The following is a 14,177-nucleotide window of genomic DNA, read 5'->3' on the forward strand; positions in this document are numbered from 1 at the left end:
GATGGGGAAATCAGGGCAGTTTTATTTATGATGGCGATGTACAAGACTCCACGCTTAGGTGCGCGGGCGAGATAAGGACCGGGCCCAGGCCTTCTGCTTCTCCTCGGGATTCCTGGGGGCAAACTTCTCCTGCAGCTTCTTCCACATGCCTTTATTCATTTCCTTAAATTCTTCTAGGGTGTCTGCAAAAGGGGAAGACAAAAAATAAATAAAGAGACTGAAGTCTACAATATGAATATGTAAATTGGCCCCATCCGAGCACACCCTGATTTTTACACAGTATGTTCCTGAAAGAGGGAAGCGTGGCCCCCAACTTCTGATAAGCAAATCAAGACAGGGTGACAGCAAAATAACTCGTGTGGATGCAGCACTTGTGCAGCAGGCACCACATGAACATCCTGCCCCTTCCAGTGGTCTCCACCCGGTGCCAGAGAACAGCAAAGAAACGGTATTGCCCTTGTCAGTGACATGACCCATGGCCCTTAGACTTTCTCTCAAAACTTGGCCTGTAACACACAGACCATACTGTCTCCACTTCTCAGATGTAGAAATGAAGGCGGAAGGAGGTTAGGTAAGTTGCTCAGGTCGCACAGCCAGGAAGTGGTGGAGGTGGGATTTGAAGCTCTGCATCACATCCAGCGGAGCTGAAGAGGCACTGGGGAAGGAGATGGACTGGGGTCCCCACGATCACTTCCTCTCTGGGAAACAAGTGATTTAACCCTCTTAGCCTCGGGCTCCTCATCTGTAAGGTGGAGATAAAAACGCCTGCCTCAAAAGGTCCAGACTAAAAGAAATAATAGAGGAATTTCCCTGGCAGCTGGCCCACACTCAAGAAGAGGCGGCAGTCTTCATAGCTATGAAGGCAGCAGGGAGCCAGTGAGAGCTGGTGAGGCCCTTGTGTAAGAACACAAACACACACACGCTCACACTCACGCTCACGCCCCAAAGGAATCAAAACCAGCTTTCTCAGTCCTGGCACTATTGACATTTTGGGCCAGACAGTCCTTTGCTGTGGGGCTGACCTGCGCGTTGTAGGATGTTTAGCAGCAACCTGGCCTCTACCCACTAGATGTCAGTAGCAGCCCCCATACCCGGCCCCTAGCTGTGACGTCTGAAAATGTCTCCAGACATCGTCCATGCGGGACTGTGGCAGTTTTGCCCCCAGTGGAGAACCAACAACTGGTCTAAAGTCTCTCCAGGGCTAAAGTTCTATGACACCTAATTTTACCTGTATTTTAAATTTAGATTTTCACATAATCTTGTTTAAATTTCATAGCCTAGATTTTCATCAGTTAGCAAAACTTCTAGAGAAAAAAGAACAGCTCTTCTGAACAAAAAGGCAGCTTACGTTTATTGTCAGTGTGCTCTTGACTAAGTCAGGACATATGCTATACCTCAGCCACGAGCCCAACATCCCACCCTGAAATCTTTCCAGGTTTTCTTGTGGGCGTGAAGTGGGATGCTGGGCGGTCCCTGTCCACTCACAAGCCACGAGGCCTCTTTTAGAGTCTCCCATGGCCCCAAGCCCAGGTGAACATGCTTGGGACCCAGACCTCAGTCACATTTCAGACTCGCTAGGCCCTCAAACACTGCAAGGTGTATTCTTGCCCTGTCAGAGGAAACAATCAGTAAGCCCGTGCCACACGGTCGCAACAAAAATAGGAGGCTTACTGTGAAAACGAACCATCAGCAGGTTTGCTGGAGCTGAACTTCTGGCCAGAACAAGCCGCAGCACAGGCCAGTGGTGGGGAGTCTTCCGTGCCCCCCTCGTCTGCTGCAGCCTGCTCTCCCCCAACTCACACAGGTGTCCAGGGGCCAACAAGAAGGTGGAGGCTGGGCCTCTGGAACTTATTTCCATTCTAGTTTCAAGTCCAAAGTTTGCTCAAACCCTCTAGAGCCCTCAGAGTGACCCTGTGCACCAATACTGGTAACTGCATGGGCCCAGAAACATGGGAAAAATTTTATGTGTACATTTGAAAAAACCGTCGATAAAGGAATTCCGCCTGGCCAAACTATCCTTACCCCGGTTTTCCAGAGTACTGTAACAAAAAATAGGATCAGAGTTGACACACAATAGCAGGTGATACCACCAGGTTTTATCTGTTCAGAAGGTAAGAGTTCTCTGGAAGGCCAAATCCCCAAAACTTGGTTGCTGAAAGGCTGCCAGAGGATTAGGAGAGAGAAATTTCTAGAGTACCCAAAGGCAAATGTTTCAGGGCCATGCCCTTGCAGAAAAGGTTAGCCTATTTTTGTATAGGGTATCCTTGGCGATAAAAATAGTAATTTTCCAGAACCTGCCTACCTCAACCCAGGCTCCCCCTGCCACTCCCCCCATCTCCCTGTCCAGTGACAATGGAGGTGGGGAAGTAAGGAGGGGATGGGCTAGGCAGGGTATTTCCTTTCTGTTAATCGAGGTCTGTCAACAACTCCCAAACACACCTAGTTAAACCCATATCTAACCCACAAACCATGTCCCCTGGGTCAGATAACTCTCAGACGGATATCCCCATACAAGTGTATTGAATGGCTTTTTGTTTTAATTAAAACCCTCATTGTTTATAAAGCCCCCTTAGGACCATAAAAATAAAATTATTTTCCTTCCATCTTGATTTCAACTACTTCCATTTGGCAAATACGTATTCCCCGGTTCCCTGCTGCACGCTTTGAATTTAAAAGCTCTGAAGATGGATTTTCTTTTTTAAATAATACCTTTGACCTTCTCCATATTTTACGGCCAAAAAGCATGAGCCCCGAAGCTTCAGAATTTCCTCTGGGCTATTCCACAAGAATTTCCATCAAGCAGAGCGGTCTTAGTAGACTATTCCCCTTGGCTGCTCAAACTCAAAGAATCATTTGCAAACCAACCAGAAAGGGCAGCTGTGCTGTCAATACCTGTGGACAGGATCAGCTTGTACTCTTCCACGGACAGGCCACTGAAGCTCGTGTCTCTGGGGCGAGGGTACTGGTCATACGGGCCAGAGAGGAGAGAGACGGTGGGGGAGAGATTAGTTTTGCAGCACAACCTGAGACCTGATGATCCTGGGGGGAAGCCTTGCTCTCCGGGCAAAGTTCACCAGCCTGGGCCTTGGGAAGCCAGAGACTGGGCTGGGAGAAGAGCAGCGCCACCTAGAGGTCAGACTTGGCCTCGCTTGAGCGTACGCAAGAATCCTCTTGAAATGTAGCCTGTGATTCAGGAGGTCTGGGTGTGGCCCATGATTCTGCATTTCTTCTTCTTTTTTTTTTGTTTTAATTTTATTTTTTTTAAATTTACATCCAAATTACTTGGCATATAAGATCCTGCATTTTTAACCTGCTCCCAGGTGGCGCCGGTGCTGCTGCTCACGGACCACACTCTCAGTTATGAGGATTTAGAAGAAATCCCTTTTCCCTGTAGGCTAGGCATTTGGCTGTGTATATTTCTGGAGTCACTTGAACACATTTTTCAGGCTTGGGAAAAACCACACTAAGTGGAATTTGACAGTAATCATGTCAGGGCTGAGGAAAAGCCCAGCTTTGTCTGACAGGACTTTCCCAAAGCACCCAACTTTATCACCGGAGTGTGGGGAAGTACCAGTTCCATCAGAGTAGATGCGAAAATATGTGTAAGACCCAACGGTTGTCAGATACACCCTGGGCACGCACTGGCATATAAAACACATGGCCTTTATTCGAAATTATAAATAGCTTTTATTTAGGTGACCTAAAAGCCTCTACCAGGCGCCTTTGTTGGCTTGCTTGAAATTACTGGTTACATCTGAAAGTAGCAAAACCATGATCCTTTACAAAGGATTGTATAATCAGATTTTCACTCACTCTCATTGGTCATTTCCAGTCCGAGGGCTGGGGATATAAAAGACTGGCCCACTCACCTTGTGTTTGTAATAGTTTGAATGGAGTCGTGCTAAGCTCTCATACATCTGATCACAGGCCTCAGGCTCAGCGATCTGAAAAACAAAGAACCCCCCAAGGAAGTAGGCAAATAAGCCCCGCCTCTCACGCTGTGTCTGCACCTCTGGGTAGGACCCCGCTTATAGAAGGCTTTCCGCACTGGCTTCTTCACTCCATGGGAGGCAAACCTGGCCTACAGCTCCAGCTATTAGAAAGCTATTAGAAATCACCTTTTTGTAATGGCTCCACCTCACCAACTCCCCAACCTGCAGAAAAACTCCATCCATCAACTGGCATCTGGGACCCGTGTACCCCCACACCGGCTGCAGTGGGATGCACCACAATCAAAATAGATGATCAGAAGGGTGGATCTCATGACAGGGAGTGGTGGTGGAGAGTGTGGGCTCCAAGGAACCAGAGGAGGGGGAGTTCCCGTGCTCAGTGTATGGTGGAAGTGACACTAAGCTGGGTTCTGGAGGATGCAAAGGAATTGGGGAGCAGAAGGGAGAGCTGAGAGGCCTTCCGGGTGGGGGGATGGTGTGAGCAAGAGGAGGCAGGAATGCTATCTATGCTTCAGACCAGACCAATCTGGCTGAGGGCCCGAATATGCAGTAAGAACCTGGGTGGGAGAAGGAGCTTTTTGAGTTAAACCTTCAATATGAAATGTATTAAATATTCTTTTAGGAAAGGCAAAAAAGAAAAAAGAAAATCGTGTGAGCGCTCATCTGTGGTGAGCCGCTGCAATTTTATAAGGAAAGAAACATGAAGAAGGCAGTATTTTAAGATGAGACAGTTGAATTGAGGAGAACCAAGAAGGAGAGTCCAATTAAGTGCCGCTGGAAAGGATAGGGCCCGAACACTGAGGCCTTGTGAATAGAGAGGGGGAAAAAAACAAGAAATACCCTTGGTGCCCCTGCTGGAAATTCCAGGAAAGACGGGCCCGTGCAGATGTGAAGTGTTTTTTCCCCTTTCATACCTCTTTTTAGTTTTCCCTTCCTTCTGCTCTTGCTATTATTTATCTACAGTTCCTTATATTACTCTGCCAAGAATTCTGAAACCTCCCCAGAAGAACAAAACAAAACCAAAACTTTCACTTTTATGTTTTTTCCCCAGAATTCAAATGATGGATTTTTCCAACTTAAATCCTTTCTCGAAGAAGGCAAAGCACAAATAAATCAGTAGTTAAGCGTTTTAATAAGGCAGCTCTGCTCCTGCCTCTGTGCGCGTGTCAAATGAGGTCTCCACTTTATTGCCAACAAAAAAGACGATCCATCACTTAGTTTAATTTGATCCATCCCCGGGTTCAGGCCACTCATCACGAGAATGCCCAGGTAGCCACATCAGAAGAGAGAGGATTCTGGGCTGGGGAGGTAGCCAGTGTTCGCTGAATAATGATCAAAGTCTTTCTTTGAGTGGATTGGCGCTGAGGGAAGGACAGAAAGAATGGATGGGGAAATGTGCTACCAGAGATCGCGTTCTGACCCCTGCGGGGCAGCGCTTCCAGGGAAAAGTCCAGCTGGAGCAGAATTCTGAAGGATGCACTTTGGAGGAAAGCACATGGAACATCCTGGCTTCAGCAGAGCACGTGCGACCAAGAGCTAACACGGAAGGTAGGGGAACAGAAGGTACATGACACAAAAGGAATGAGAACAATGCCAGCACAAAGTTTTGAAGAATATTCTGTCAATTATCAAAAGAAAATCACGCATTTCATCTTTTGCTTGCTGTCTTCGTTCTTGGGAGGATGAGTTCACTTACACATGTAAAGATCGCGCACCGAGAACCCGTGGCGTGCTCAGCCCTGTGTATGAGCAGGTCTCCGTGGCTGTGGAGAGCAGTAGGGTCACAGTGCCTAGCTTTGAATCTTGGCTCCTTCACTTATCAGCTAGCTACAGGATGTTGGGCGAATCGTGCAATTCCCCCTGCCTCCCACACTTTAGAAAACATTTCCCACTAAGTCCGTAAGTAAATAAATATGTATGAATGAATGAATGAATGAATGAATAAGTAAACAAACAAACAAATAAATAAATAAATGGGTTCAAGCCCCACATCGGGCTCTGTGCTGACAGCTCAGAGCCTGGAGCCTGCTTCGGATTCTGTGTCTCCCTCTCTGCCCCTCCCCTGCTCACACACGTGTGCACGCATGCTTCGAGAGAGATTTTCTCTCTTGAAAATAAATTTAAAAAATTATAAAGAAAACGTTTGCCACATTTGCTTTATCAGTCTCTCCATCTCTATGCATTTTCCTTCTGATCCATTTGATAGTAAGTTGGAGCACGATGCTCCTTTACTCCATAATATTTCAGTATGTTTCCTAAGAACAAGGACGTTCTTTTACATAACCACAGTTCAGTGATCAAATACGGGACATCTGACATTGATATGACACTTTTATCTAGTTCATCATCCATATTCCAATTCTGTCAATTGTCTCAGTAATACTCTTTACAGGAAAAAAAAATCTTTTTGGTCCAGGATCTCCTACTGCATTTATCTGTCGTGTATCTTTCTCCTTTCAGCTGGGATCGTTCCTCGTGCCTCGGCCTTTCTTTTGTCTTTCAAGCACTGACATTTTTGAAGCATACCCGCCAACTTAACCTTTCTTTTAAAAGAAAAGATAATAATAGCCCCTATTTCTGAGGGCGGTGTGAGGAAAAATGAGGTAATGCCTGGGTTGCTCTGAATTCGGGGCCTGGAACACTGATAAATGTGAGCGATTAGCTTTTGTTAATATTACTGGTAGTGAATAGTTGTAGAAGGAAGCACAGGCCTCTAGCTTGCAAACTACAAGAGGAAAGAGCAGAACAGTTCAGGACAAGCCTGGAGACAGTGATAATCCTGGTGACAGTGGCATGAAGGGTGCCGTGGACACTGCCGGGGAAGACTGGCCGGAGGGTCATGGCTACAGAAGGGAGTGGGGGCTTTCCAGGCCCAGGGCAGGCTTAAGCACATGTCCAGGGAAAAGGCAGTGATGGCATTCTTGGTGGATCAGTGATGCCAGTGTGATGGCTGGGGCGTGGCTAGAGACGGAGTAACATAGGCAGGGAAAATCGCCGCACCTGACCGAACCACCGGCTCTGACCTGTGGCTCTTGGCAGTCACCAAGCATTCCGCGGTCAGCTCGCCGGGGATGAAACACCAACCCTCGGTTTCTGCCAAGTGAGCAGTCATCTGTCACACTTATTCTTCACCTGGTGGCCGCCCATCTGGACCTTCCCCTCTTACCGCCATCCGACCACCTTCCCACCCAAGTGGAGGAAAGGGGTTCCCACCTTGGACTTGCCCTCCTCGGCCACCAACACAGCGCTTCCTGATCAAACCCCCATTCTGACCAGATCCTCACCCTCCAAAATCTTGCCCATGCAAGCTCCCCTCCTGCTGCTCCTCCAACTTCTCTAACCATGAGAATTTGTTACAGGGCTACTCAGCTACCTCCTACCACATACACCCTCAAGTGGGTGACAGGTGTCCTCTCCCTTCCTGTCCTTTCCCTTCTTTGAAAGGGCAGAGGAAGGGCACAGGAGGAGGCTGAGGTCACCCTTGCAGAGCACTGCTCCTGGGAGGGCAAAGAACACAGGGACTGAGTGCAAACAACAAAGGGATCCTCTGAGTTTTTTCCATCTCTTAAAATTCCTTCAGTAGTAAAGACACAGTCTCCTAGATATTTTACATAATGCCTGGTGCTCCATTAACGATCCAAGAAGGAACCAAACACCTGACAATAACCACCAAAAAATGAACTTGTCACCCAACTTCTGATTTGAAGTCAGATGTCTCTATCAGGCTGTAAAAGTGGCTTGACGGAGGCGATGAGAACTAGGTATGCCAACTTCTGGCCAGATGTTACTGCTTAAGGAGAGAAGTGGCCATGGCCAACTCTGGGTCCCAGGCACAGCCAACCCAAGCTCAGCAATTAAAAAAGTCTCAGTTACTGCTCAAAAGATTATCGAGAAATATCTTTCTAATTCCAGAAGCCTGGCCACACTTGTACATCGTACACTTTTATTCACAGATGCCAGCACAAACATTTCTGAATTTTGAAATATACAGTTTTCCTGATGAAATGTACTGTGCACTTTTAGAAATATTCTTATAGACAAGCTTTAAATTACCTGATTTTGCATTCACACCTAATGAGATTACGGACATTTTAGGACTAATAGCAGCTCTGGGTTTGAGAAAGGCAGCAGTGGGACATTATGAAAAATTCAGCTCTGCTCCCTAAATGTGAATAAAATAGATGTGCAACTGACACAGTGTCCTTTATGGCTCTATTTTTGCTCCTTTTGCATTTCCCCTGCTCAGTCGTCAGTGTATTTCTCTTTACCATATTAAACTTTTATACATACAAATCTACATCAGTGCCGCAGGCACTGATGTAGATTTTCAAAATTGAATTTTGGGTGGTGACTGCAATTGGTACACACGGCGGCCCTGATTCTAGTCACACAAAGGGACGCATAAGCACTTTTGGGAAAGGGTGTCGCAAATTGCTTTGCTAATTAAGGTAGAGCTGGATTCAGTCCAGGAGGATCTATGAAGAAAGGTTTTCATGGCTTGGTAATGAACTTTTGAAATGAGTTCATTCCGTTATGGGAGCCTATTCCCTTCAGTTGCAAATCTATTTCTTGAGCACCTACTATGCAGAATGCTCTGCTAGGGGCTGTGAGGGGACATAAAGACCCAGCCTCGGCCTTGGAGAAGTTGGCAATCATGCTGAGGAGACAAGACATGCGCTCATTAAAAATCAAACATGGCTCCGGGGTAGCGTGTAACTGAGAGCCAGAGTTAACGGGAAATCAGAGGTTGGAGCGGGTCACCAGGCTTGGCTAACAGGACAGGTGTGGCAGGGGTCTCAAGTTTCACCGCGGGTGACAGTTCACAGAGCGAGGGGGAGCCAGAGTCCCGCACTGAGGAGCGTCCTGGCAAGGCTAGGACTGAGCCTGGGGTGGTATACGGATCAGAGGAGTGGCTGGCAGGACGTGTGAAAAGGCAGGGGACAAGGATGCATGGGTCAAAGACAAGCAGGGTCTTAAGCTGAGCCACCACAGGAGGGCCTGGGAAGGCAGCAAACCTTGGCGAGCCTTGTGTGTTTGGGGGGCGGTGTCCACAGTGCACGAGATCCTCAAGGGTTAAGAACCACTTATTGGTTCGTAGCCAATTGGGTCGTAGCCATTTTGGGAGGCAAGAGAAGACACCCTACGCCAGGGTATGGTGCTGGGGTGTGGTGCGAGGCAAAACTCAGGCTGGCGCCAAGGATCAGAGGATGGTGAAGGCCTCACAAACCTGCCTGCCACTTGTCCAGAGGGCAACAAGCAGACCCAAAGAGCTCTGAGTAAAGCGGAGACCCACTGAAAGTGGTCAGTAGTTTGTCCCCCACCGAGAAGCACCTGCATCCTTAACCAAGCACAGAAGACTGCCATCCCCAGGTCTAAACACTACCTCACCCCACTCTAGCTCCACCTGGACCTGGGAGAGGAGGAAAGATGGAGACGTCTGCATTCCGCCTCAGAGAGGATTCTCCTCGTAACTCCTGTTTTGCAATGGGTTCAATATCGCAACCAAAAACAGCATGATCTGTCCTCAGCCCATTCCTCAAAAACCTGCCTTCGGGGGGCCCACATATGGGCCAGGCAGCGCGGAGGCAGCGTTACCCCTGCCAGCACATGCCAGGAAGCTGGGAGCCAGCTCCTGGCCACACAGGAATGCCGAAGACCGGGGCTCCGCTGGATGACCGAGAAAACAGAATTCTATACACACTTTCACATTCTCCTCTGAGAACTGGAACTAGCATTCCCATTACTGCAAGCCTGAGAACACAGTTCAACGTTTTTCCAAACGAGGTGGGTATGGTATCAACCTGGACATAATACAAGAACTCACTGGTGGGTAAGCCCCTTCCCGGATGGCTGCATCTCCGGGCTGTTCCTCACAGCTGTGCCCCACGCTGGATTAGTGGGTGCTGGTGTGCAGTTGGGGAGCTTAAAGGAAGCTGCTTGGGTACCTAATGAACTCAGTAGAAGGATTTGCTCCTTTCCCTGTACTTAAGTGAACAATTACGGTTGTTTTGCCACCTTCCTCCACATTGAGGTTCTTTTATTAAGCTCTTGGTGTGGCAGGGTACGTGTTTCTTGAAGAAACTGTATTCAAAGGGGGCAAAGCCCATAACCATTAACTTTGAAAAAACTGTACAAAAGGACAGAGGGTGTAAGAGGCGTTGAGTGTGTTCCTGCTTCCCACCACACCTCCCTCTTGGTGGGTTCTGGGTGGACTGTGAGACTCCCCAAAGGGCATCCTGAGGTGGAATAAATGGAGGCAGTGCTTTCTGTACTCTGCTTTCAAGTCTGAAGGGCTTTTTTTTTTGCCTTCCAGCGAGTCTGGCTCTCCTGCACTGCTGTCCCACCCGAGGGTCATCTTTCCTCCCATCCACCCTAGGGAGGTCATGGCCGGGGCAAAGAAAAGCAGGTGGGTAAACACAGGGAGGTATTTAATTCTTTGGCGAAACTGTCCATGGTCCAAAAAGGCTCGAGCAGGGCACGAGGGAAAAGGAGTGGCTTGATGTTTGTGGACCAAGGGGACTTTCTAACAAGAAAGAACTTGCGAGAAACGGCAGCTGAGGAAAGATCAGGGCCAGAACAGCTGGGTCTGCTGCTTACTTGTCTTGCCACCTAACTCCCACGGGACCCTGAGGAGGCTGTTTTATTTTTCTGGTTTTGTTTTCTCATCCGTAAAATGGGAATAAGCGATGGCTGCCTCAGTCAGCTGCACTAAGGATTAAATTAAATGAGATGATGCATGCACAATGTGCCAGGCATGTATTCAGTGTTATTGTTAAGACGCAGGAAGCCAAGAGGCCGAGAGGACTGCCTGCCTCTCTCCTCTACAGGAACAAGGAGGCTGTGGACTAGAGCCGCCTCCCCCTCCAGTCGCTGTGTTTCTGGCAACTGGCATAACCAAGGAGAAACTCCACACCAATCAGCCAACCGGGTCTAATGCCTGCTGCCGGCTGCCAGCTTAATGAAAAGTCTACAAGAACCACCTCTCTTTCTCAAGGTTTATAGATGACCCGCGGGCGTCAGCGGGAGCGACTCACAGTGCTGTTCTCAATTCTGGCAAGGGGCTGCTCCCTCTAAAAATTATCACCAAGATTTACGAAGCCCAGGAGCATCCTCAGGTGACATCAGGATGAGGTACCATGACAGTGGTCCTGAGTAATGTGCTCGCTGCCATCATGATATACTGGGTTGCTCTACTAGGGATGCATTCATCAGCTGCTCCAGAACCATCAACAGAGCCATGACTTGCATCTAAAACCGTGACTCAAATTTGTGTGCGCCTTCGACTGATTAGAACTATCTCCCCAAGTGATGACAAAGGATGACAACTCCAAAAGAGAAAGCTCTACCCTCCTCCTCTGGCTCCTCTTACACTAAGTCAAGTAGGCGAACATCACACTTCCTCCCCAAGGCTCCAGCCTCTGTCAGCCTCACTGCTGGCTGGTTTTACCACTTGGATTTCAGTAGCGTAAATTGCATATCTGCCCGGCTCTGTCTTGGCGGTAAGGACCAGGCTGTGTCCCTCTTCTGGAGTTCCCACAGTACCCCCCGCCCCCCTCTCGCACAGCAAGCTCTCAAATTAATTCTCACCACTCAGGACACAGAATTATTCCTTCTCTCTCTTCACTACTTCTGTCCATCTAGTTCTGCCACATCTGGAACCATATTCAAATGATTTTTACCTCATGAGCCATAACCAATCAGTCATTTATTTGTTTATCCAGACACTTACTGATTGTCTTTTATGTGTCAAGAACTATGCTAGACAGGGGAGAAAGATAAAAATGGCACCATCTCTTTTCTCAGGAAGCTCACACTAAAATGACGTAGGGAGCAGAATCCTAGAAAGTCTATGGAGTTTGCAGAGTTGGGGCGAGATACAGTTCTTGCTTTCAAGATCTTTATACGTCAGACCAGTGAAGACCGCTGTAAAAGGCGTGTCAGTGTAGTGCCTCACTCCTCACAAGCCCTGAACCAGACACTCCATCCATGCTCTCTACCCAATCTGGAATCTGATTTCAACGATGCCACTGGCCATGTTCCTGCTCCGTTAGGTAGGCTGGCTTGGCTCTGTGTTGGGCTAAGTTGCAAAAAAAAAAAAAACATGTCCTTGCTTTGATAGGTCTTGGCCAAGTTTGGCAAAAGTTCAGGTTGTGTGTTTATGTATCACATTTCCTCCCTCTGACCTCTTGCCTGAGCCCCAGGCTCAAATATCTCACTGACTACTTGACATTTCCACTTGGAGGTAAGTCCACTTGGCATCTCAAATTTAACATGTCTAACACCGAACTCAAGATGTTCTTCCCACACCCCACCTGTTCCTCATCTAGTCTTTCCCATCTTGATAAACGGCACCTCCTCCCACCCAGTTGCTCACGCCAAAAAAATCTAGGTGTTATCATTGGTTTCTCTTTTTTCCTTTACGTCACATCCACTATATTAGCAAGTCCTGTTGAAGCAACCTTCACTCTGCAAGCCGAATCTGGCCACTCCATCTCCTGTGCTGCTAACTTCATCCAAACCACCACTGTTTCTTGCCTTTTCTCTAGCCTCCTTTTTTTTTTAAACGTTTATTTATTTTTGAGAGAGACAGAAAGACATAGAATGCGAATGGGGGAGGGGCAGATCAAGAGAGGGACACAGAATCTGAAACAGGTTCCAGGCTCTGAGCTGTCAGCACAGAACCCGACGCGGGGCCCGAACTCACCAACCGTGAGATCATGACCTGAGCCGAAGTTGGACGCTTAACCGGCTAAGCCACCCAGGCACCCCTGGCCTCCTTGTTTCTATCCTTGCCCCCTATAATTCATTCACCACACACAACCAGAATGATCTTTTAAAACAACTAAATTAGGACACTCAAGTCTCCACAAACTTCGCCAATGGCTTCTCACTGGCCTTATGAGAAAATCCAACTCCTAGCCAGTGCCATTAAGACCCTACTGTGCCTGGCTCCTGTCCTCCTCTGACCTCAACTCTTAGCAAACTCCTTCCCACTCACTCCTCTTCGGCCACTCTGGCTTTCTTTCGGCTCCCTAACACATCAGTTTCCCGCCTAGGACCTTTGCCTGGCATGCCCCTTCCCACCTAGTATCAGTTCAGCTCATCTTCCCTTATGTCTCATCTATGTGTCACCTCCCGAGCAAGTCCTCCTCTACCATAACTAATAGTACCCCTTTATCATGCTACTGTTTTACACCCAGCATAGTACTGATCTGGACTACTTTACATAGGTCTACTTCCTTATTGTGTCCCGAACTAGAATTTAAGCTTAAATTTCACGCTGAGATGCAGAGAGGACCTCATCCGTCTCCCCAGCACCTAGCACATGGTGGATGCTCAACGAAGATGTGCTTTATAAATGAGTCCCAGAGCTGCCGTCACACCAACCTGGAGGATAGCAAGAATCAGGTCTACTACTTACACACAGGGGCATGGGTTGAGGTCCCAAACCTGCTGCACGGGCTAACAGGGGCCCAGGTAGCACACAAAGGCTTAGCTCAGGCCCTACAGAGGTCCCGGAGGTTCAGCTCAACGTCAGTGCACAACACTGCGAGGTACCAGCACCGTGTCGGGGGAGCTATAAGCCTGCGACTGTCACTGTCTACGACTGCTGCTGTGTGTCTCAACCCTGGCTGCACCTTGAATCATCTGGAGAACTTTAAAAAATACTGAGGCCAAGGCCCCACCCCCAGTGGTTCTGATTCAGGATGGTCCCGGGCATCTAGACTTTTAAAAAGCTTTCTTCAGTCACTCCAAAATGCAGCCAGATGAGAGCACTGAATAAAAGGCTGGGTCGTCGCTCTCTGCAGTTCCCGGGGGTACAGGAGGGTCCGCGCGCACGTGCGACCGGGGTGGGAAGGCGCGCGCATGCGTGAACACCTCGGCAAGCCGCTCGTTGGCCCCGTCCCTGCCTCGTCCTTTCCTCCCATCGCCCCAACCGCCTCCCCGCTGCAGGAGGACCCCACAGTCCGGTCACCTGGGTGTTCTCTCCCTCCCGAAAGGCCTGTGCCACCCGCTGCCGCAGGTAAGCGCCCAAGTCCCGGCCCCGTTTGGTCTCGTCCACTGGCCATTCCTCACAGAGCTTAAGGAAGCGCCGGTAGCGGCTGGCCGCCATTTTGGGCCCCGCTTGTCCCCGCCCTCATGGGAGGAGTCGGAGCGGCCGGTGGCGCTTGCGCACTTAGGCTCTCCGGCTTCCCGAAGAGATGGGGTGGGTGGGAGGAACGAGCA

At 48.8% G+C, this 14,177-nt stretch overlaps 1 protein-coding gene and 1 long non-coding RNA gene across 3 annotated transcripts in view; one reads left to right on the forward strand and one right to left on the reverse strand.

The window, feature by feature from the left end:
- On the reverse strand, positions 1–14,101 carry LOC131514050 (ubiquinol-cytochrome-c reductase complex assembly factor 2). Its single transcript, XM_058733605.1, has 4 exons — positions 13,927–14,101; positions 3,870–3,944; positions 2,893–2,962; positions 1–182 (listed from the first exon to the last, which is right to left on the reverse strand). Exons 1-4 carry the CDS (start codon positions 14,062–14,064, stop codon positions 55–57), a joined length of 411 nt encoding a protein of 136 aa, XP_058589588.1. The 5' UTR covers positions 14,065–14,101; the 3' UTR covers positions 1–54.
- The window catches only part of LOC131514051 (uncharacterized), an 8,376-nt gene continuing 8,012 nt past the window's right edge, over positions 13,814–14,177 (forward strand). For both annotated transcript variants that reach the window (XR_009262909.1, XR_009262908.1), the window contains exon 1: positions 13,814–13,974. This is a non-coding gene — a long non-coding RNA (uncharacterized LOC131514051). The remainder of the gene's footprint in view (positions 13,975–14,177) is intronic.

The sequence above is a fragment of the Neofelis nebulosa genome, chromosome 6 (assembly GCF_028018385.1).
Source record: "Neofelis nebulosa isolate mNeoNeb1 chromosome 6, mNeoNeb1.pri, whole genome shotgun sequence".
Taxonomy (NCBI): Eukaryota; Metazoa; Chordata; class Mammalia; order Carnivora; family Felidae; genus Neofelis; species Neofelis nebulosa.

Excerpts from the sequence above, each read along its gene's own strand:
- LOC131514050 (XM_058733605.1), bottom strand. The coding sequence starts at position 14,064 with ATGGCGGCCAGCCGCTACCGGCGCTTCCTTAAGCTCTGTGAGGAATGG. Across the intron at positions 3,945-13,926 it reads GGGAGGGAGAGAACACCCAG|ATCGCTGAGCCTGAGGCCTG; the intron begins GTGACCGGACTG and ends TTTGTTTTTCAG. Across the intron at positions 2,963-3,869 it reads CAAACTATTACAAACACAAG|TACCCTCGCCCCAGAGACAC; the intron begins GTGAGTGGGCCA and ends CCGTATGACCAG.